Source organism: Narcine bancroftii, chromosome 1, assembly GCF_036971445.1.
Source record: "Narcine bancroftii isolate sNarBan1 chromosome 1, sNarBan1.hap1, whole genome shotgun sequence".
Lineage (NCBI taxonomy): Eukaryota > Metazoa > Chordata > Chondrichthyes > Torpediniformes > Narcinidae > Narcine > Narcine bancroftii.
Window position 1 is genome coordinate 467,384,843 of NC_091469.1, and position 21,872 is coordinate 467,406,714.

Consider the following 21,872-nt stretch of genomic DNA (forward strand, 5'->3'; position numbering starts at 1 on the left):
TCTTTTACTATCTTTTAAATAAAGTTTGAAAAAAATCAAATATTTATCCCAGTCAGTTATATTAAAAGCGATACATATCCACCTCATCACCATCTTTTTTGCCTCTGCAGAAATCATTCGAATGACTTTCATTCATTGAGTTTCATGCTCCCATGTGTCATGAATTCAGTGCTATTGATTGGGAATGAATTTCTCAGTGCTACGATGTACCTGCCCATTTTTACATCGGTCGATAGTTTAGGCTAGGTTTTAAAGACTAATTTAGAGTCACAACAAAGCAGAAGAACGAAATGGATAATTATTTATTGATTATTTGGGCCTTTATTTTTAATCCCACATGGAGACACCTGGACTTTACCAAACTCTTTATATAGTTTTCAAAGCTACATTGCACACATGATCTGCTGCACCTGTGCCCCCAAAAGCTCAGAGTCTGTAACTTTTGGTCAAGGTTATGCTGTGAATGTGAATTGTGGAGTCTAATCAATACTTTGCAGCAGTGTTTGAAGATGCTTTTTGTTTTTGCTCTGGATAATTTGCAATTTTTCTCTTGCATTTTGTTCACCAGGTGCATGTTGAATATTATTTCTATGGCTCTGTACCTAAAATTTTATTTTATGACTGTGATTTCAAAACATAAGTGGTCATTAATTTGACCTTAGACAAAATAAACAGAACACTATTTTTAATGCCATGATTTATGGCAATGCAATAATCCACCATTCAGGGATACCAATGAAAAATAAACAAGTGCATTGTGTAATTGATGTCAGAAAGGAATTTCCTTTAATCTATATCAGGGTTTGCTGTTGGTTGTGTCGAGTTCCTTGTCTGGCTATAATTAATTATCCAGAATTAAGCTGATTTTGTGAGGCTTTTTTTCTTTCCCTTGAGTTCCTCCCTCACATTTTTGATAGTTATTTAATAAGGTGCTGTATAAGAGGTTACTCCACAGAATAAGAGCTCATAGGATTGAGGATAATGTATAACTAAAGATGGATGATAGTGTTATGAGCCCTGAGCACCCCAAAACCCAGCAGCAACAGAAATTCACCAAGAAAACTGGTTACTTAAACAAAAGTTGTTTTTAATTATCTTTAAACATGAAAACAGGATCAAACTCTAACTTATTACTATTAACGTACTTAACCTAACTTAATCCCCTTCTAATTCTAAGCACACATGTATGTAATGTGTATGTGTAAGTTTAGAAAAGTTCTTTGTTTCACAGTCCAATCTCACTTCTCACTCCTCCAAGTTTACTGGTTGCAGGCAATTATTATACTGTGCACAGACTTGAACATTTATGAAGTTCACCAGGCTTTGGTGCTTGAAAAGTAAATGGTTACTGCTCAGGAAAGTTCTTGTCAGTTTTCAGAGAGATTTGAAACTGATTCCTTCTAATCAGCCACATCAATGTCTTGCCAAAGAAACTTGCCCCATCAGGGTTTTCCAGATGATAACCTCTTTCTTTCAGGTCACCACAGTGTTCCTTTTTGTTTTGATTATTTCAAGTGAAACATTACGCAGCCAGTCTTCTTCTCTTGTATAGACCACAAGGGCATTGACCAGGCTGAACTAAGCACTCACAACCTGTCTTCAAAATGGGGTTTTTCCACAAGCTTGCCAGCTTGTCCTGTTCCAGTCCCAGCTGTTGCTGCTGAACTCTAGGACTGTAGAACTCCAGAACTGAATTCTCTCTCTTTTCTCTCTCTCTCTCTCTCTCTCTCTTTTCCAGAGAAAAGCCTGTTTGACTCTCTGTGATTGCAAAACCACATGACCCTCTTTGAACAGCAAACTGCACTCAGACAGCCTTTGGATCTGAACCTAATTCTCCAAGTTCTTTAATCTATTGCTTTTCAAAACAACAATCATGAGTGAAGTCTCTATAAGCACTCCCCAAAGCTTTTGCAAAAGCACTTGGAGCCGGAATGTCTGGCTTGAGCAGAGCTCCAGCATTTTAAATGAGATCTGTTCTAAAGTGTGACCTACACTAAAAAAAACACACCACAATTTATCTCCTTTAAAACATATAAAATAAATATAAAATACACAAACAATATAAAATACACCATAATCTGTCAGAATAGTTGAGGCAGAACAAAAACAAAACTTGCACATAAATTTGTGTCACTTTCTATTTGGCAAACTCTAAATAGTTGACTGTATTGGGAATGAGTGCCCAATCTTAAGTATTTATGGTTTTGTGGCACAATCAATGACCACCCGCAGACACAAAGCAAGTAGTCAAAGGCTTTATTAATCAGAAAACTGTGGCATGCCTCTACATGTTGCTAGTTCACGTCCAAGGCAGCTATGAAGGAGTTGATTAGGGCTCTCAGCCTTTATTAGGGATCTTACAGGGACAGAAGGCAGCCCAACCTCCCTAGTTGAGTGAGGTCATGCCTGCAGTACCGCGTTCCACCACAAGTGTATTTTAATGACTTGGCAGAAAACACTATTTCCCAATTGTAAATGATAAATGTTAGGGCACTATGGAATGTTGATGAACAGAGAGGTCTAGAGATTCACATTCATGATTATTCCAAAGTGGCAACACAGGTTGATGAACTGAAGAAAAAGGCATGTGGATGGGGAGAATATAAGAATCATGGCTTAATGTTGTATACCACAAGTTAGACCGCATTTGGAGCATTGTGTGCATTTTAAAAAACTATTCTCTGATAGCCTGTTGGCATTATCAATTCCCCGAGGATGTTTACAATGAGAGCATGGAGTCGTCATTCCTTGTGTTGTCAGAAAAAGAACTGAAGATGAGTCACATGTTGAACACGTAGAACCATGAATATGAAAAAGAATTACCAGAGGTTTGTGTTGGTAAATTGAGAAGAGACAAGATGCAACAAATAAAATTCTGAGGTGTTTATACAGGATGGGCCTGGAGGGGATGATTAAACTTGTGGAAGAGTTTGGAATTAAGGGTCACTTTTTAAAAATAAGATTTCACTTGTATATGGTAGAGATGTAGTATAGTTGATCTCCAGAACTCTCTTTCTCCAGCAGCAGCGGAAGCCATCTTTCAACATTTTTAAGGCAGAAGTGAATGAGATAAACAAGGCAATGAAAGGTTACTGCTTGGGGACAGGACTCTTATATGAAGATTACTGTTCGATCAGGCATAAATAGTGGACCAGTCTTGAGGGACAGAGTGGCCTGCTCCTGATTTTGGATACATTGGTGAAGAAATGATAAAGATTTGGAGGAAGTTATATCCATTGCCAGAAATGCGGAGTGATTTCACCAAAGGTACCATCCTGACCATGGAAATAGCTAAGCCAGCCATTCCAACAAGTCCCTGTTGATTTTAGTCACAAAGGGATCTCATGAGGGCATACACAAACTTGATTGAAATCTGACATGTGGGTCTTTGTATGAGTGGTGTCCCACCAAGAAGAGAGAAACATTTTTAGCTGAGTGCTGGAGTTAGTCATCAGACCCATGAGATTCATTAATGGGAGCTCAGTGAAGTAATTAGTAAAGGGATTGAGTTTAGATCCAGAGTTATGTCAGAATTGTCTGTCACAGTGTATTGTTTACAGTAAGAGTCATCCCTGTAGAGTCTGAGGTAATGTATGATGTATCCATTCCTGGCATCAGTGCAGAGTTACAAATCAAACAGCAAGAGTGAGTTAAGAGGTAGTAAGTTATCCAGTTCCGGCAAGGAATACATCAAAATCAAGTACACAATTGAGATTAAAGACTGAATCTGTGATGATTCAGTGTAACTCTCAAAACTCTTTCTGCAGTGTGAGCTATTTGTATATTGTCATGTAAATAAGAAACAAGATTTGGAGGCCAATTATGTCATCTTTCTGTTTGTGTTATGGAGTCATTCAATTCTACAGCAATGGAAACAGACTGACCCCCCCCAAGTTGCCTACTGATGTTAGTCCTATTTATAGTCTTAAAGTCATGGAGTTTTACAACATGGAAACAGACCCTTTGGCCCAATTTATCCATGCAAACCAAGCTAGTCCCATTGCCTGCCTTCAGCCCATGTTCCTCTAAGCTTAAACCACCTGTTTAAATGTCTTTTAAATACTACAGTTGTATCTGCATCTCCCACTTCCTCTGGCAACTCAGCCTCTGTGCGAAAAGGTGCTCCTCTTTTAAATCTTTTCCTTCACTCCTCAAATCCACACCCTCTAATTTTAGACTCCTCTAGTCCAGGAGAGGGATGATGACTATTTAGGTTCTCTATGTCCCTCATGATTTAAAAAAAACTCTATAGGTTCCCCCCTCAGCTTCCCACACTCCAGGGAGAAAAGCTCCAGGAACAACTTATGACTCAGGCTTGCCAATCCTTTTATAAACCTCTTCTGCACCTTTTTCAGCTTAATGACAATGAATCAGATGTATGTACAGCCCACCACATCCATGCCAACTGTGTTCTACACTAACCCCATTTGCCCTCATTAGATTTGTATACCTCTATTTATTTGCTAGCTAAGCATCTGTCCAAATGCTTTTTAAATGTTGTAATAGTATCTGCCTTAACTATACCTCTGGCAGCTAGTTCCAAACATTCACCACGAAATACTTCCTCTCTCACCAGAAGCCTGACCTCTAGTCTAAACTGCCCTGCTCCGGGAGAAAGATTCTCTCTATTCTATTTGTACTCATCTTGATTTTATAAACCTTCATAAAGTCACCCCTCAGCCTCCTGCACATCAGTGAAATTAAACCTAGCTTACTCAATCTCTTCTTCCAGCCTTCCTTCCTTTCAGCTCTCCATTTCAAGCAACATCCTGTTGAATCTCTTTTCTACTCTCTCCATTGCTACCCCATCCTTTCTGTAATGTGGCGACCAGCTCTGCACACAATATTTAAAGTGCGGTCTAACCAATGTTTTGAACAATGAGTTGGAATAAAAGCTCTTGCTTGAAGCTGCTGTGTCCTGTTAAGGTTATTGTAAATAGACTGGCAGAACTCTAGCATTATCCAAGGTCCATCTTTGGAATATTTGAATGCTGGCCCTGCAGGAAGCTGCTCAGTTGCCCTGATGTATCAACACCAGGTCTACCAGGGGTGCAGTGTCAACTGTTGTTAAACAAGAAGATCTTCAGCAAAAGTGTTGGAGAAACTCTGCAGGTCAAGCAGCAGTTGATGTTATGGGCCTGAACCCTTTGTCAGAAAACTGCCAAATCAAGTTCAAGTTTATTATCATGTAACTGTACAATCAAACAAAATATTCTTCCACATCAAGATGTACACATGTAAATACATAATACACAGTACATAATAATCACATATACATGGAAAGATATGAAAGTGTATGAATATTTTGAATAATTTAATTGTTTGATTTAAGAGAGAATCTGCAGATGCTTGGGTCTAATGCAAACCACAAATGTACTGCAAAACTCAGCAGGCCAATCAAGCAGCATCCATGGGAACTAAAAGGCAGTCGACATTTTGGGCCTGAATGATTCACTGTCTCTTATTGTGAGGAAGCTGCTGCTCGACTTTAGATGTTCTTGAAAATGTAGAACTCATGTCCATCCGTCTAATTTTAATGAGGATTGAACTGAAAATTGCATGGGTAAAAATTGAACAGTAGTGACTGTGGATTTTCTATTTTAACAGGAGTGGAGGCATCCCTGCCACAAGAACGACGAACACCCGTCACACCATCCTCCTCCTCCAGATACCACCGGCGTCGGTCATCAGGATCACGAGATGAGCGGTACCGATCAGGTCAGCAATCAGTGCAACCATCTCTCTTCCTGCATGAGCGACCAGTTTTATACTTCCTTCTGAATATTTCCTTTACACTTGTGGAATCAGCCAGATTTGTCAGGGCTGTCATCGAGTCTTGAGTCATACAGCACGGAACAGGCCCTTCAGCCCAACTCATCCATGTCAACCAGGATGGCATTCTGGACTTGTCTCACGTCCTTACAAACCCTTCTTATCCATATATCTGTCCAAATATCATTGGATTATTATAATTGTTCTTTAACTTGTAGAAGCGATTCTTGCTTCCCTCCCAACCTTCACCACAATGTGCTTCCTCCAAAATATTTGCCTTTTAGCCAGCATTAACTGCTCATGAGCACTGATGCTCTGGCAATAAATCCATTTACTTGTTTTCAAAATGCCAGTGCACAGTGTTATTGTCTTATGCTTTCACAACTTGCAAAAACTATTTGCTTATTAAAACAAATGATCCAATTCAAGCTTCAGAAATTCTGACAGCGTTAATAGTGACATCAAATATTAAAGCATTGCAGCCAAATCACATGTACGACAAATTATCATGTCAAAGATACATTTTATGGTAATCTTCATTAACTGTATGTTTCCCTTAATTTATGTTAGAAGTACTGAAATTCTGCATGTCTTTCTTCTCTATATCACCATGCGTCCCAGTCACCACTCACTTACTCCACATTGGAGCTTAAACACTGGGGCCTTCTAAACACTTTTCTTTCCTTGGGGTCTCTTTCCTGAGCTTTTCTGCCGTGACTGATGTCATCCCTCAGGTTGTTTTTCTCACCTCGATTGAATTGGGATTTTTCGTAGTTCATTACTTCTTCATTTACTACCACATCATTAATATTGCAATTAAACACCGAATAAAAATGGTTGAGCATGAAGGATGGCTTCATAGAAACATTGCAACAAAGGATGCCTTATACATGTTTCCTAATTAGGACTTGTGATTTAGAAACAACTTGATGACGATTGGACCCTTGCAATAATTAGTGCTCCGCACAAACTGTAGTGTGCTTGACCAAATTATGTTTCGCATTTAGCATTCCCATGAGAAAGGAACACATTCTAATGGTATAATTCATCTGAAAATTTTATTGCAAGTAAAGCAAAAGTACGACCATATCTCGTTAGTGCAGATCTGAATCCTATAATTTTTGACTGTGAGGAATGCTTTTTATATGTTTAAATGTTATGTAAATTATTGTTTCTGCTTACCTTGTGCCTCTCTTTTTATGGAAAAGTTATTAATTAAAAATCAGTTAATTATAGATATAATGAGCTAACTTATATCATGGGACAACTAACTGAGGAATAGGCTGTAAGGAGAAGCAGTCGAAGGCCAGTGGGTCCTCAAATGTGAATACCATCCAATGGGATTGAGCTGATCTTCCACCTCAGACATTTATTTTCCTGCCCTGTCCCATGTGCCTGCTCCTTAGTGTGAGATGGCATCGTCTGGTCCAAAACTCCTCAGCTGCAGGAACCATCTGCCTTGTTAAGCCCTGAGAACATTTTGCAAGTTTCAGTGAGATTGCTTCTCATTCTTTGCAATCAAACTCAGAGAATCCAGGCCTAGTCTCTTCAATATCTGCTCATGAACCAATCTAGTGAATCAGCGCTGGGCTCCCTCAGTGGCAAGTATATTATTTTCAGTCAAGGAAACCAAAATTGTCTGCAGAGCCCCAGGTAGGGTCTCAGTCTTGTGTTTGAAGACCTTACCTCGTGCACTGAAATCCTTTTGCATTGAACAGCAATTCCATTTGCTTCCTGAATGCCTGCTGTACTTGCATTTTAGTTTCCTGTGATTTGTGCACAAGGACACCCAGACCCCTTTGAACATCAGCATTTATAAAAATAATGTTCAACGTACAAAAAAAATCTGATATTTCACTCTATTGAAATGTTTACGAACTTGACTACGGAACAAAAAACACAAGTGGAGGAATTAAAGCTCATTCCTTGAGTTAACGTTGCAAAGAATTATGATGCTGGGATCACCACATTGTTTAGAATTTACTCATATAATGCAGGCTCAGAAATCAAATTCACTATTTCAAATTGCAATACCAACAAACTGGTGTGTATACCACAAATATTTGAAGAAAAACTCAAAACCCTGTGAAAGTCCCCCCCCCCCCCTCTTATTTTGGGCCCAAAAATCTGATATTTTAATTTCTCACCTTGGCCCTGACTGCCCGCAGGCCAGATCACCCAGCTCCTACAATGCAGTCTCATGCCTCAGCCACCCACCTATCGGAACTCCCGCTGCCTCGGACGACGCAGATGCTTACCACAGTCAAAAGTAGTAACCCATGTAATTGTTGACCCCATAAATTTAATATTAAAAATGGTCCACAGAACTAGACTTTTACACGAGTATATACGTTAATTAGGACAGGGACAGTTGAGAAACAAAAGGGAAAGATGAGAAGGAATTTCGGAAGGGCATGCCATTGGTAAATTAACCTCAGCAGTGACAAATGAGGGTGCAACTATTGGTAGGAGGCATAAGGGTACATAATCTTTCAACAATACAAGAACAGAGTACAGACTAACACATCAATAAAGTTATTATGAATGATTAATTCCTGAAGCAAAAGAATTTAAAAAGCCAGAAACGTGTTAACAAATGAAAGCTTGCTTGAACACAGGGGTGTCATGAACAATACTGGCCTTAGCAATACAAGAAAAATATACAGACATCATGTAGACATAAAAGCTTCCATTAAAATGATCAAGGTTCTTTTTAACAGGAAAAACTGTACAGGCTGAATGCAAATCTTTTATATATTGAACTTAACCTCAGCATCTGCAGATTTTCTTGAGGTATTTTTTCTAGAAGCCAAAGTTTGCAAAAAAGTGTTGATGCAGATGGTATGTTATTGTTGCAACCAAGGCAGAAGAGCTTCAAAGAAGTGGGCGTATTTTGGAGAATTGGAAATGGGAGATATTTGCAAAGTTTGGAAACTGCTTTTTTTCTGATCGAATATCTCCCAGGAAAGGTTTTATGTGGCACGTTTTAGTACAGAGAGTGCTAGGTGCCTGGAACGTGCTGCCGGGAGAAGTGATGCCAGGAGATTGCAGCATTCAAGTGGCATTTATTCCGCCACGTGAACAGGCAGGGAATAGGGGAATATAGATGGGATCGTGATCAGTGCAGACTTCATGGGTAAAAAGAATTGTTCCTGGGCTGTACTCTTCGATGTTCAAAGGGGAAGTAGAGAGAGCAAAAAAAACCTGTGATACTGAATGATACAAGTGGCAATGGTGAAGACTTGTTCATAACAACTAGTCCATTTGGAGGAGGTGTAAGTAGGAGATAAATGAGGAGAAAGGAATGAGTGAGTGAAAATGGTCACAACAGTGAAATACAGGAGACTGTAGCTGGAAATCTGAAATAAAAATTAAGGTCAGGCGGCATCTGTGAAGAAACAGTCGGTAACCTTTCTACAGAACTAATTATCTGAATTTGTTGTTGTCAGTGAATCCTGAGGTCTGTAATGTGGCAAGTTGAAAGATGAGATACTGTTCCATGAAGTCACCTTGGGCTCAATTAGCCGACGTTAGTGGAACAGGAAAGGTGAACTGGAAATTAATGAAAAACAGTTGCTCAGTCACTCTTGCAGTTTGACTTGATGTGTTGCAAGAGTACATACGTGACATTGTATACAATCCTACGACACTCTTTCCTGAGGTCAAGTCAGAATTATCACTTCTTGGCATGCAAAAAAAACTGTACTTATCATACACATGTAAATAAATAAAGAAATGTAAACAAACTGCAATATAGAGGGAAAAAAATCAATAAAGTAAGAGTCCTTAAACGAGCCCATGATTGAGTTTGTCATTGAGGAGTCTGATGGTGGAGGGGTAGCAGCTGTTCCTGAACCTGATGGTGTGAATCTTTCCCGATGGTAGCAGCGAGAACTGAGCATATACTGGGTGGTGTGATGACGGCTGCTGCTCTCTGACGGTAGTGTTCCCTGTGGATGTTCTCGATAGTGGGGAGAGCTTTTCCTGTGATGTCCTGGGCTGCGTCCACTATCTTTTATCGGGCTTTGCACTCGGGGGTATTGGTGTCCCCATACCAGACTGTGATGCAGTTGAGTCAGCACATATTCCACCACTAATTCGCCTTTCATTTCTCTAATGTGGAGGAGACCCCATTATTAACACTGAATGCAGCAAAATAGATCGGCAAAAGTGCAAGTGAATTCTGTTTCACTTGGAGGGCATCTTTAGCCCCTTTTACACAGAGCTTGAAAGCTGGGTTTTATCTGCCTTTCGAGCTATGTGTAAAAGAATCGCAAGGTGGATTGGGGGAATCTAGTCTCAGAGGTGGAGCATACTTGACTTATGGAATTGGCTCTTTCAGTTCTCTATGAACATGCAAACCAGCTTCCTGAGACAGGTCATATCCACGGGAATAGCTCAGCTTTGCAGTATAAAAGGGGCTTTTGATTCCAATGATTGCAGGGGGGGAAAGAAGTAGATGTTACATCCTCTACAGGTCAAACTGTGACTGCTTTTCTTCAGTTCACGCCAGTTAGGAATGGGCAATAAATATTGACATTTCCAGTGACGTGCACACTCTCCGCATAGAAAATAGGAAAATAAATATCATTTTGACTGAAATATTGCAAGTGGAGGGAAAAAATGTAGATTGATATGCTATCAATCCTCGCCTTTGGTAAATGGAGATGGTTCATTATTTTACAAATATTATTAATATTCAATAAGCTGATCACAATTGCACTCTCCCATGGGGTCAATTGTTTGGGGCTTAAACTTAAATCCTCAGACTGTGAATTGAACATCTTTTTATTGATCTGAGTTGAGAAAGCAAAATCCTCTTGAACGATGGGGATAAAAACTTTGTCAGCGATGAAAAAGATAGTGTGCAGCATTGGGGTAATATCCCTGAGTTGCGACAAAAAGCACTTTCCAAATTTTTAAAATTTAGACACCAGCACGTTTACAGGCCCTTCCGGCCTATGAGCCTGTACTGCCAAAATACACCAATTAACCAAAATAACCCTACATATTTTGAAGGGTGGGAGAAAACCGAAGCACCCAGAGGAAACCCACGCAGACAGGGAGAACGTACAAACTCGTTGCAGACAGCACCAGATTCGAACCTGGTTGCTGGCACTCTGACACTATTGCAGTAGCCGCTACACTAACTGTGCTGGCCTTGCTGCCCTTGGATGCTTTCCTTTTGCTTTTTAATTTTCTTGGGAAGTATAAGCCAGTAATGGTTCATTACCAAGTATAAGCCAGTAATGGGACTGGGCTAATGGGCTGCCTTTTAGGTTTTGGTTGGTGAAGGTGGACTCGGTGAGTGGTACAAACAACATTGAGTCCCAAATTACATCACAACCTGGAGAACCTGCTGGAGTTGAAGGTTGCAACTAAAGCTTCGGATCAGTTTTGCAAAAACACTGCATCTGTCACTAAATAAAATTTAGTGTTATTGTGCCACTTTCAAATACTGTATGACTAGGCATGTAATATAATCATAGAATTTTACAACGTGGAAACAGGCCCTTCAGTCCATCTTGCCCATCCCAACCCATGTTTGGCCCATATCCCTCTGAACCTTTCCTATCCATAAATGGAAAAATAATTAAACAATGATGGAATGAAAGGGAAGGTTTGCCTCACGCCTGTCTTTGTCAGCAAGAGTATCTGCCTAATTTTAAATTAGACGATTAATGTTGTGTTATAATTATTGGGGGGGTTAATTTGTGTAGTTTAATGATGTAGTATTCTATTTTTTATTATTTTATTTTTTATTATTTCTTTAAATGTAATTTTTATTTTATTCATGTCATAAAATTTTAAATAAAGTTTAAAAAAAAAGGAATACATAACAAAAAAAAAGCAAGAGTATCTGCATCTTCAGGATAAAGTGACAATTTTTTTTAATGTAATCGTTTAAACTCCACTAGCACATTGGAATCTGACTGCATGAAGACTACTTAATTACATGATGTTGCTCTAACAATTTATAAATGAGCTGCATGCCTTTAGCGTCTGATTTTGGTTCAAAAGTAGATGTTACGTAAATTTAGTTATTAGTCAGTTTTCATGAACGTACCCTTCTTTTTGCAGACGTGCATACAGAGGCAGTTCAAGCTGCTCTTGCCAAACACAAAGAGAGAAAAATGGCTGTTCCCATGCCATCGAAACGACGCTCATTGGTGGTGCAAACATCAATGGATGCCTACACACCTCCAGGTAAAGCAAGATATTTTTAATACATTGAATTATGATTCAGATTTTTGTGGTTCCTACCTTTAGAATATTTAGTAAAATTATCTCCTAGAAATCACTTATTATTGGAAGAGTGTTTGAAGACTAGAAAGGTGATTAATACTCTTATTTTAAAGAGTGGCAAAGGTAAAACAAGAGTGGCAAAAGTCTGCAGACACCATGGTTGAAGCAAAAACACAATGCTGGAGAAACTCAGTAGGTCAAACAATGTCCTTTATATTTTGCAAAGATAAAGATGCATAACCAATGTTTCAGGTTTGAGCCCTTCATCAAACATAGGCAGGCGCCCGAACAAAATGGTGGGGGAGGGGCAGGGGAAGAGCACATCCCAAAGGCAAGAGGTAATAATAAATAGGTGGATAAGCAAGGGAGGGCACACCATCAAACAATGGAAAGCTCTGTGAATGGAAGGGAAAGGGGTGGAGAGCTGGAGGAAAGTAGAAAGGGAAGGGAGGAAGGATGGAGAGTAGGTTAGCAGAAACCAGAAAGGTTGTTGTTAATGCCATCAGGTTGAAGAGTGTTCAGACGGGAAATCAAATGTTGCTCCTCCAATTTATGGGTGGTCTTGGTGGGGCAGTACATGAGGCCATGGACAGACATGTCAGAATGGGAGCATGGGAGTGGGGTATCTTTGACAAGATACTGATGTGGCTGATTAAAAGGGATTAGTTTGTGTCCAACGAACAACAAATCTCTCTCTGAAAACCGACAAGGACCTTCCTGAGTGGTAACCATTTACCTTTCAAACACCAAAGCCTGTTAAATTCTGTTCACAGTATTAATTGCCTGCAACCAGTGAACTTGGAGGAATGAGAAGTGAGATTGGACTATGAATTAAAGAACTTTTCTAAACTTACTCACACATTACCTACTCATGCGCTTAGAATTAGAAGGGGGTTAAGTAAGTTAATAGTAATAAGTTAGAGTTTGATCCTGTTTTCATGTTTAAAGATAATTAAAAGCAACTTTTGTTTAAGTAACCATTTGTCTTGGTGAATATCTATTGCTGCTGGGTTTTGGGGTCCTCTGGAATTGTAACAATAGTTACATACTTAGGAGGAAGAAGAGACATGCTCAAAGTTGACCATCATTGAAGACAAATTGATTGAAATTAATTCATCAACAATTCCATTATTTAGTATAATAATATCTGCAGATAGTTTGAGATAAACACGCTAAACTGTGGTCCATCCTGGTCCTAGATATCTCAAGGGACCCACCATATATAGTTGCAGAATAGAAGCTGATACCCTACATTGTAGCAATGCTTGTAACATTGTAAGATTTCTTAATTAAAATGTTCTAAGAACATCCATCACACTCCAAAAGTGCAAAAGAAAGAAACAAAGGCAATTAGATTATGTCATTACTCATTCATTAGCTGATAAAATAAAGTTGAGTGGCTTGGAGAAGAAATGTTACAGCAATTAGACTTCCTAACCTTGGGCACAGATTAATCTTAAAATTATGTTATAGTTTCTTTCAGTCATGAGTAAAGCAAAATACTTAATTGACTGTGACCAATAACAAATGAGGTCCGTAATATAGTGTGCAATTTTCTCATCCCAGTGATGGCCAAATATTAGCGCCGGTCATAATTTGGACTTCTCCAGGTGCTGATGTTCCAGTGACACATTCCAGTCTATGTTTGCTGGAAGTTCAATGCAGATCACCATCACCACTGTGTGCCCACGGCTGACATACAGCCAAAGCACTGGGGTGCCGAACAGAATGGAAAACCACCTTATTTAATGTTTCTACCAAATTCCAGGAGATCAGGAGCTTCTCAATTTGTGCAAGAAGAAAAAAAAAACCCCACCTTTTCTCTTTGATTATTTTCTCCAGCATCTTGCCTCTATTGCACTTCCTTGACTGGAGTTCCCTGCCTTCTGCCTTTCTTTTTGAACAAAGGAGTCACATTGGCCGTTTTCCAACCTTATGGAGGCCTGCTGGAGTTTAGCGAGTTATGAAAAATCTTAATATGAAAGAAGTCTCACACTGCCTGAAGCTGCTTTCAAATCCCCGTGAGCAATCCTTTGGGTCCTTGCAATCTCTCTGTATTTATCCTGTTGAGTTTCTAACCTCTCCCATTCCTCCCACCTCACCTTCCAAAATAGTCCACATGGTCTTTGGAAAAAAAAAATTTACCACCTCGAAAGATTCACCTCCCCATTGCAGTGAATTCTGGAGATTCACCATGGTCTGCCAGAAGAAATTCCAAATTTTAAATGAGCATTCTCTTTTAACTCATTCATGGCCCTTCCATTTGTGGAAACATTTTTATCATCTGTTCATTCCTGTTCCCATAGTGCTTGATTGATTTGTCTGGATAGCACACAACACAAAGCTTATCATTGTATCATGTATGCATGAAAATAAACAATTCAATTCAATAAGATCACCTCCCATCTAAAGTCCCACTTCTTTATCTGTTCATGATGAACCAATGTTCTCATCACAGGAATTAGCCTAATGCAAGTTCCCGATTTTGATGTTTCAAAAAATGAGTCACATGAACCAGTGCTAAGAATCAGGTCTAACAGCATTGAAACACTGCCATGTTAAACAAAGACTTTAATGAAATGAAGGATGCAATATTGGCCATGGAGGAAGTAACAGATGATGATGCATTTTTTCAATAAGCCACAATCTGCCTGTGTGACTCACATCATGAAAGAAGAACAGGAAGTTCTTCTCACCCTCCGGCTATGAGTTCAACCAACACAACAAGACACTAAATATCCAGTAATACATCCATTTACATGTAAAGAGCTTATCAGTGTGTAAATTTTGCAACGCACAATAATTTTTCTTTCAGCAGCGACCAAATTTCCGAATGGTTGATTGAGAAGCACTTTAGTTCATCCTGGGGATGTGGTACAAGTTCCTTTACTGATAAGACCACAAACAGTTCGTAAAACCCGAAAGAAGTATCCCATCTTAAATTATATTTCCAGTTTTTACATGGAGTTACGAGGTTTGCTTTACTAGTGGATGTTGAGTGACTAAAGTATTGGTTCCCATTATTCTTCAGCAATCCAGTTGATTATTCTTGATATCCATGACACGACAGCCACTTGCTAAAAACATATTGTTGCTGATAAGGTGCGAAAGATTAGGGTCAGGGTTGGTTCTGCCTCCACTGGTTTAACCAGCTGCTGTTCATCACTGAACAGATGGGATCTCTGCCTTCATGCACCTCCTCAATTGCTTCAAGAATTAGGAGGATAAAACACAGGATTCTGTTGGCACCATGGTTAAGTGAAAAAATACACAAATGCTGAAGAAACTCAACAGGTCAAACAGTGCCTTTACGTAGCAAAGATACATCACCAACGCTTCGGGCTTGAGCCCTTCATCAAGGTGTGGGGTTAAAAGAGAGATGTCTGAATAAAAGGGGGGAGGGGAGATGTTGAGGGTGGGAGATGATAGGTGGGGGGGGGGGGGATGGACTGCAGAAAATGCAGGGAGGAGTCTAGACTAGGTGGAGAGAAAAAAGAGAAAATAGGAACTGGAATAACTATTTAAAGGGATAAAGGAGGGTAAAGCAAGCTGATTAGTAGAATGCAATGAACTCAATGTTCATGCCCTGGGTTTGGGTGGGGGGGGGGGGGCGTGGTGGTTAGCGAGTGCCCAGAAGTAAAAATGAAGTGTTGTTCCTCTAATCTGCGGGTGGTCAGGGTGGGGTAGTGTGTGAGGCCATGGACAAACATGTGAGCTAGGGAGTGTGACTCAGAATTGAAATGGTTGGCTACAGGGAGGTCGCTTTTGTTGCGGATGGAGAGTAGATGCTGAGTGAAGTGATCTCCTAAAGGTTACTTTTGTTGCGGATGGAGAGGAGGTACTGGGCGAAGTGATCTCCTTTTCTGGATCTCTCTGTCTCCATTTCAGGAGACAGACTCTCCAATGACATTTATTACAAACTCTCTATCTCCCACAACTACCTGGACTACACATCCTCACACCCTGTCCCCTGCAAGGATTCCATCCCCTTCTTTCAATTTCTCCATCTCTACAGTATCTGCTCCCAAGATGAGGTTTTCTAGTCCAGAGCTTCTGAAACATCTACCTTCTTCCACAAAAGTGGCTTCCCCTCCACCACTACTAATGGCCCTCACCCACATCTCCTCCAATCCCCACTCATCTGCCCTAGCCCCCCCACCCCAAGAAACAATAATCATACATAATCTTCACCTAGCACCTCACCAGCCTCCGTATCCAACACATTATCCGCTGGAATTTCCGGTACTTACTACAGGACCCCATCACCAGACACACTTTTCCTTCTTCTCCCCTCTCAGCCTTCCGTAGAGACAACTCACTCCATGACTCCCTTGTGCACTCTTCCCTCCCCAACCATTGCTCCCTCCTGGCACCTTCCACTGTGGTCGTAGGAGGTGTAATGCCTGCACCCACACCTCCTCCCTCACCATGATCTGAGATCCCAAACAGAACTTTCAGGTTAAGCAACACTTCACCTGTACCTCCAAAGAACTCATTTATTGCATCTGGTGCACCCTCTGTGATCTTCTCTACATCAGAGGGACGGGGCACAGATTAGGAGATCGCTTCGCCCAGCATCTCCTCTCTGTCTGCAACAAAAGTGACCTCCTCATAGCCAATCATTTCAATTCTGAGTCACACTCTCAAGCTCACATGTCTGTCCATGGCCTTTCACACTACCCCACCCTGACCACCTCATTTTTTATCTGGGCATCCTCCAATCCCAGTGCATGAACATAGAGTTCACTGCATTCTACTAATCAGCTTGCTTTTTCCCCCTCCTCCCCTTTAACTAGTCATTCCAGTTCCTACCTTCTTTCTCTCTCCACCTAGCCTAGACTCCTCCCCCACCCACCTATCATCTTCCACCTTCACCACCCCCCCCCCCCCCGCGTTCCCCCTTTTGTTGGGACATCTCTCAAGTTCCACCACACCTTGATGGAGAGCAGAAGCCCGAAGCATTGGTGATGTATCTTTACCTTTTGCAACATATCTCTTAGGTATACTGTGACCACTGAGTTTCTCCATCATTTGTGTGTTTTTTCAAGAATTAGGAATATCAGTACACAGAAGAAAACGTTGCATTTTCATTAAAGTGCAAATGTTAAACCTGGCTACGTTTTTACCCATAGCTTGATGGCCAATATCCAGGATAGTTAAAATGACAATAGAATACTGGAACTATTCCACATTATTGCCCAAGCCTAGTTTCCCTTTGAGAAGGTGACATTGTGGCACCTTCCAGAATGACTGCAGTATTTTGTTTGAAGGTAATCCAACAATATTGTTAGGCCAGGAATTGCAAAATTTAGACCACTGAAGGAATTTCAGAAGAATTTTCTGTCAAAAGAGTTCCATGTTTTCCCCTGTGCCTGCTGCCTCGGTTTGAGCATTGTGGTGAAGGGGACCTAGGGTGAGGAGCATCAGGTACATTTTGGAGATACTGTACGTTGCCATTGGTGGAGGGATGCAAGTTCAGTGCTGTTGTTGGGATGTCAATCAAGTAGGCTACCTTTTTCCTGGATGATATCAAGTTTCTTGAGTGGTGGGAGAATTTTGTTTAGCCAGGTTAGTGGAGATGATCTTGCAGATTGTGGAAAAGCTTTTAGGAATACTGTAATCTGCTGCTGGTTGAGTTTCGAGTCCAGCGTTCCTCCTCCATCACTCCCGAACGAAGTTGTTATGGAAAACTTGGACTCTAGCAACTACGATATTTCAATTGAAATGTTAACCCTCTGAAAGGAAAGTGAAATGGAGTGTGTAGGTTTTGCATTTTAACAAGTCATCTGCATTCTTTTCTGTATGAACATTAATGATCATGTTTATTTTTCTATATATGGGCAGCATGGTTGCCGTAGTGGTTAGCGCAACACCTTTACAGCGCCAGCGATCAGGACTCGACCTGGGTTCGAATCCCACGCTGTCTGTAAGGAGTTTGTGCATTCTACAGGGTTTTCTCCTGTGGCTCTGGTTTCCTCCCACCCTTCCAAAACATACCGGGGTATAGTAAAATGGGTGGCACAGACTCCGAGAGCCGACTGGGCCTGTTACAGTGCTGTACGTCTACATTTAAAATTTAAATATCGTACAAATGTTCAGAAATCCTTACTTGCTGCAGCCGAACACCTACTTTGTAAAAGAAAAATCACCAAACAACTAAAATCATCTACAATATGATATTTAATTGAATTAAAAAGAGACAATAAATTTTAAAAAAACTTAGTCCAAGATAAATCCAGCAAACTCACCTTTCGTGGAGCAGCCATGCATGTAGGGAAAATTGTGCTTGGGTAGCAACATTACACCTTCAGAGTTACTAGGTACGACTTTATATGGGATCTATAATGGTAAATTGCTTGAAACTAAATTGTCTCCATCAACATGTTCAAATGAGCCAGTTTCAGGACCAGATCTGGGAACAACTGCGTTACATTTGATCCGGTTCACTGCAGTGATTAAACTTGGAAACGTAATTGCCATCAATTCCTGTGTGGATTATGAATTGAGGCTAAGATGATTTTGTAAACTTATTCGGGGAGAGTCAAATACACACTTCTTGCCTTGGCTCTGGAGTGCTCATAACAAGAAAAAAAAAACATATTTGTGTTCTTAATGCTATAGATTTTTTTTCTCTGTTTAACATAATCCAAACCTAAATGTTTTTAAGTTCCTAAAATCTGTGGAACTTTTGAAAGTATTGGAAGGAGAGTACATTTTGAAAGTTCAAACTATGTTTCAGTACACCAGTTTCTGTACGACCTCTTATAACTATTTCTTATTTGGTTTTATTTGTAGTGATCCAGTGCCCTCAAGGATTAATCAGAGGAGCAAGAAGACTAAATACTGAACTGATTAAGAAATGTGAGCACTTTAGAGAGGAACTAATTAACCCACACCCTGGTGTTCTCCTCCCACACACAGGCACCTATCCATCTGGTATTCTTCTCCCTTTGTTCTCCTCCCCCCCCCCCCCACCACCACGACAGCCCCTCCGGCTCCATCTTCTTTTCGGCCTGTCCCACCTGATATTACCTATCAGCCTCTGGTCAACCCCACCCCTGGCCCACGTGGTTCAATCTGCTCATCATCCCATTGATCCCACCTACCAGCTATCAGCATCTGTCTCCCCCGCACCATCTGGTTCCCTCTGATCATCGCCCCCTTCTCCATCAGCTTATCAATCTGTATCCCACTCTCCCATCCCCCTGCCCTGTACTGTTGTATATAGGCATTTTTTTCTTGTCCCAGTCATTCCTGATGCAGGGTCGCAACCCAAAACATCAACTTGTACCTTTTGCCTCCACGGATGCCGATTGACCTGCTGAGTTCTTCCAGCATTCTGTTTTTTGTTCCAGATTTCGGCATCTGCAGGCTCTTTTGTCTACATACCTAACCCAATGTATTAATGTTTCTTTTAACTTCCTCTAGATACCTCTTCAGGGTCAGAAGACGAGGGATCAGGGCAAGGTGACTCCCAAGGAACTCCATCCTCCAGCCAAGGCAGTCTGAACATGGAGCACTGGATAAGTCGAGCAATCCATGGCTCCACAACATCGTCCACCAACTCTTCCTCTTCCACACAGAGTGGCGGAAGTGGTGCTGCGAATGCACTGGCTGATGTCATGACACAAACCCGCATCGGTTGGTACAATATCTTTAGCTGTCCTTGTTTATTAATCATAGAGGCCATTTGCTACCATATTTAATGCACAGCTTTCAAAAGCAACTTGGATAACAAGTGTTCACATTTTCAAGTTGAGGCCTTATAAGGCACTGGTGAGACCTCATTTGGAGTATTTTGAGCAGTTTTTGGCTTCTCATTTAAGAAGGGATGTGCTTGTGCTGACATTGGAGAGAGTTCAGAGGAGGTTCACAAGGATTATTTTGGGAGCGAAAGGGTTATCATTATGAGAAACATTTGACGACCCTTGGCCTGAATTCATTGGAATTTAGGAGAATGAGGAGGATCTCACTGAAATATTTCAACTGTGGAATGGCACGGGCAGAGCAGATATTGAAAGGTTGTTTCCCATGGTGGGGAGAGTCTAGGTCAAGAGAGCACAACTTCTAGATTGAAGGGTTGCCATTTAGAACAGAGGTGCTGAGGATTTTTTTAAAGCCAGAGGGTAGTAAATCTGTGGGTGTATTTAAAAAAAAGATCACTGAGTGCATTTAAGGCAGAGATAGATAGGCTCTTGATTCGCCAGGTTATGCAGAGAGGGCTGGACAGTGGGGCTGAGAGGGAAAATGGATCAGCTCATGATTAACTAAATGGTGGGGCAGACTCGATGGGCGGAATGTCCTATTTCTGCTTCTATGTCTTATGGTCTTGTTCAAATTTATTATTGTCTGATCGTACATATACAACTTTGAACCATGATGCACAAACCACATAATAATCACATATAAAGATATAATTTAAAATAAATATATATAAATATTTTAGGATGATTTTCATGGTTACAGGATACTGTCCATCAATCTCACAACCTGCAGGAAGAAGCTATTTCCCAGCCTGACAGTCCTGAGTTTGATGATCCTGTACCTCCTCCTTGATGGGAGTGAGTCAGAGATACTGTGAGCTGGATGAAAAGGGTCATCTATAATTTTTTGGGCCTACCTGCTTAAACAATGCTTCTGGTAAATGTTTGTGAATAGAGGAAAGTAAGACCCCAGAGGTCTTCTCGACCATTTTGATGATTCTCTCTATTGACTTCCTGTCTGATCCTTTACAGCGACCATATCGTGCAGCCAGACAGGACACCCTCAATTGTGCTCCTGTATAATATTGTCAAGATGGGGGGCAGTAACCTTGCCCCTCTCATCTGCTTTTCTAAGCATATTTAAATGAGGAGAAAACTTGTCAAGATGTTATTGTTGAAGTTGAACATTTTAGAAACAGGCCATTGGGTCCATCGCATCTGTGCCCATCATTATAACCATCTCTAGTAATGCACTTGCCTGCATTAATTCTCTATGCCTTGCTCATTCAAGAACCTGTCCAGATGCCTCTTAAATGTTGTTGCTATTCCTGCTGCCTCTACCTCCTGTGCCACTTCATTCCAGATACCAGCAATTCTTTGTGTGGAACATTTGCCACTGAGATAATCCTCCCTCTCATTTAAGCCTCTGCTTTCTAGTGTTAGATATCTCAGCAATAGGAAACAGACGGTAGATATCTCAGCAATAGGAAACAGACGGTAGGTATCCCAGCAATAGGAAACAGACGGTAGGTATCCCAGCAATAGGAAACAGACGGTAGGTATCCCAGCAATAGGAAACAGACGGTAGGTATCCCAGCAATAGGAAACAGACGGTAGGTATCCCAGCAATAGGAAACAGACGGTAGGTATCCCAGCAATAGGAAACAGACGGTAGGTATCCCAGCAATAGGAAACAGACGGTAGGTATCCCAGCAATAGGAAACAGACGGTGGGTATCCCAGCAATAGGAAACAGACGGTGGATATCCCAGCAATAGGAAACAGACGGTGGATATCCCAGCAATAGGAAACAGACGGTGGATATCCCAGCAATAGGAAACAGACGGTGGATATCCCAGCAATAGGAAACAGACGGTGGATATCCCAGCAATAGGAAACAGACGGTGGATATCCCAGCAATAGGAAACAGACGGTGGATATCCCAGCAATAGGAAACAGACGGTGGATATCCCAGCAATAGGAAACAGACGGTGGATATCCCAGCAATAGGAAACAGACGGTGGATATCCCAGCAATAGGAAACAGACGGTGGATATCCCAGCAATAGGAAACAGACGGTGGATATCCCAGCAATAGGAAACAGACGGTGGATATCCCAGCAATAGGAAACAGACGGTGGATATCCCAGCAA

At 40.9% G+C, this 21,872-nt stretch overlaps 1 protein-coding gene across 7 annotated transcripts in view; it reads left to right on the forward strand.

Annotated features, from left to right (window-relative positions):
- LOC138751857 (disco-interacting protein 2 homolog C) overlaps nt 1-21,872 on the forward strand; it is a 661,234-nt gene that overhangs the window by 415,319 nt on the left and 224,043 nt on the right. For 5 of the 7 annotated variants that reach the window (XM_069914709.1, XM_069914705.1, XM_069914708.1 and 2 more), the window contains exons 3-6: nt 5,608-5,718; nt 11,854-11,979; nt 18,814-18,879; nt 19,447-19,659. In XM_069914709.1, coding sequence (XP_069770810.1) covers nt 5,608-5,718; nt 11,854-11,979; nt 18,814-18,879; nt 19,447-19,659 — 516 coding nt within the window. The remainder of the gene's footprint in view (nt 1-5,607; nt 5,719-11,853; nt 11,980-18,813; nt 18,880-19,446; nt 19,660-21,872) is intronic. The other 2 variants (XM_069914706.1, XM_069914711.1) reach the window with 1 other exon arrangement.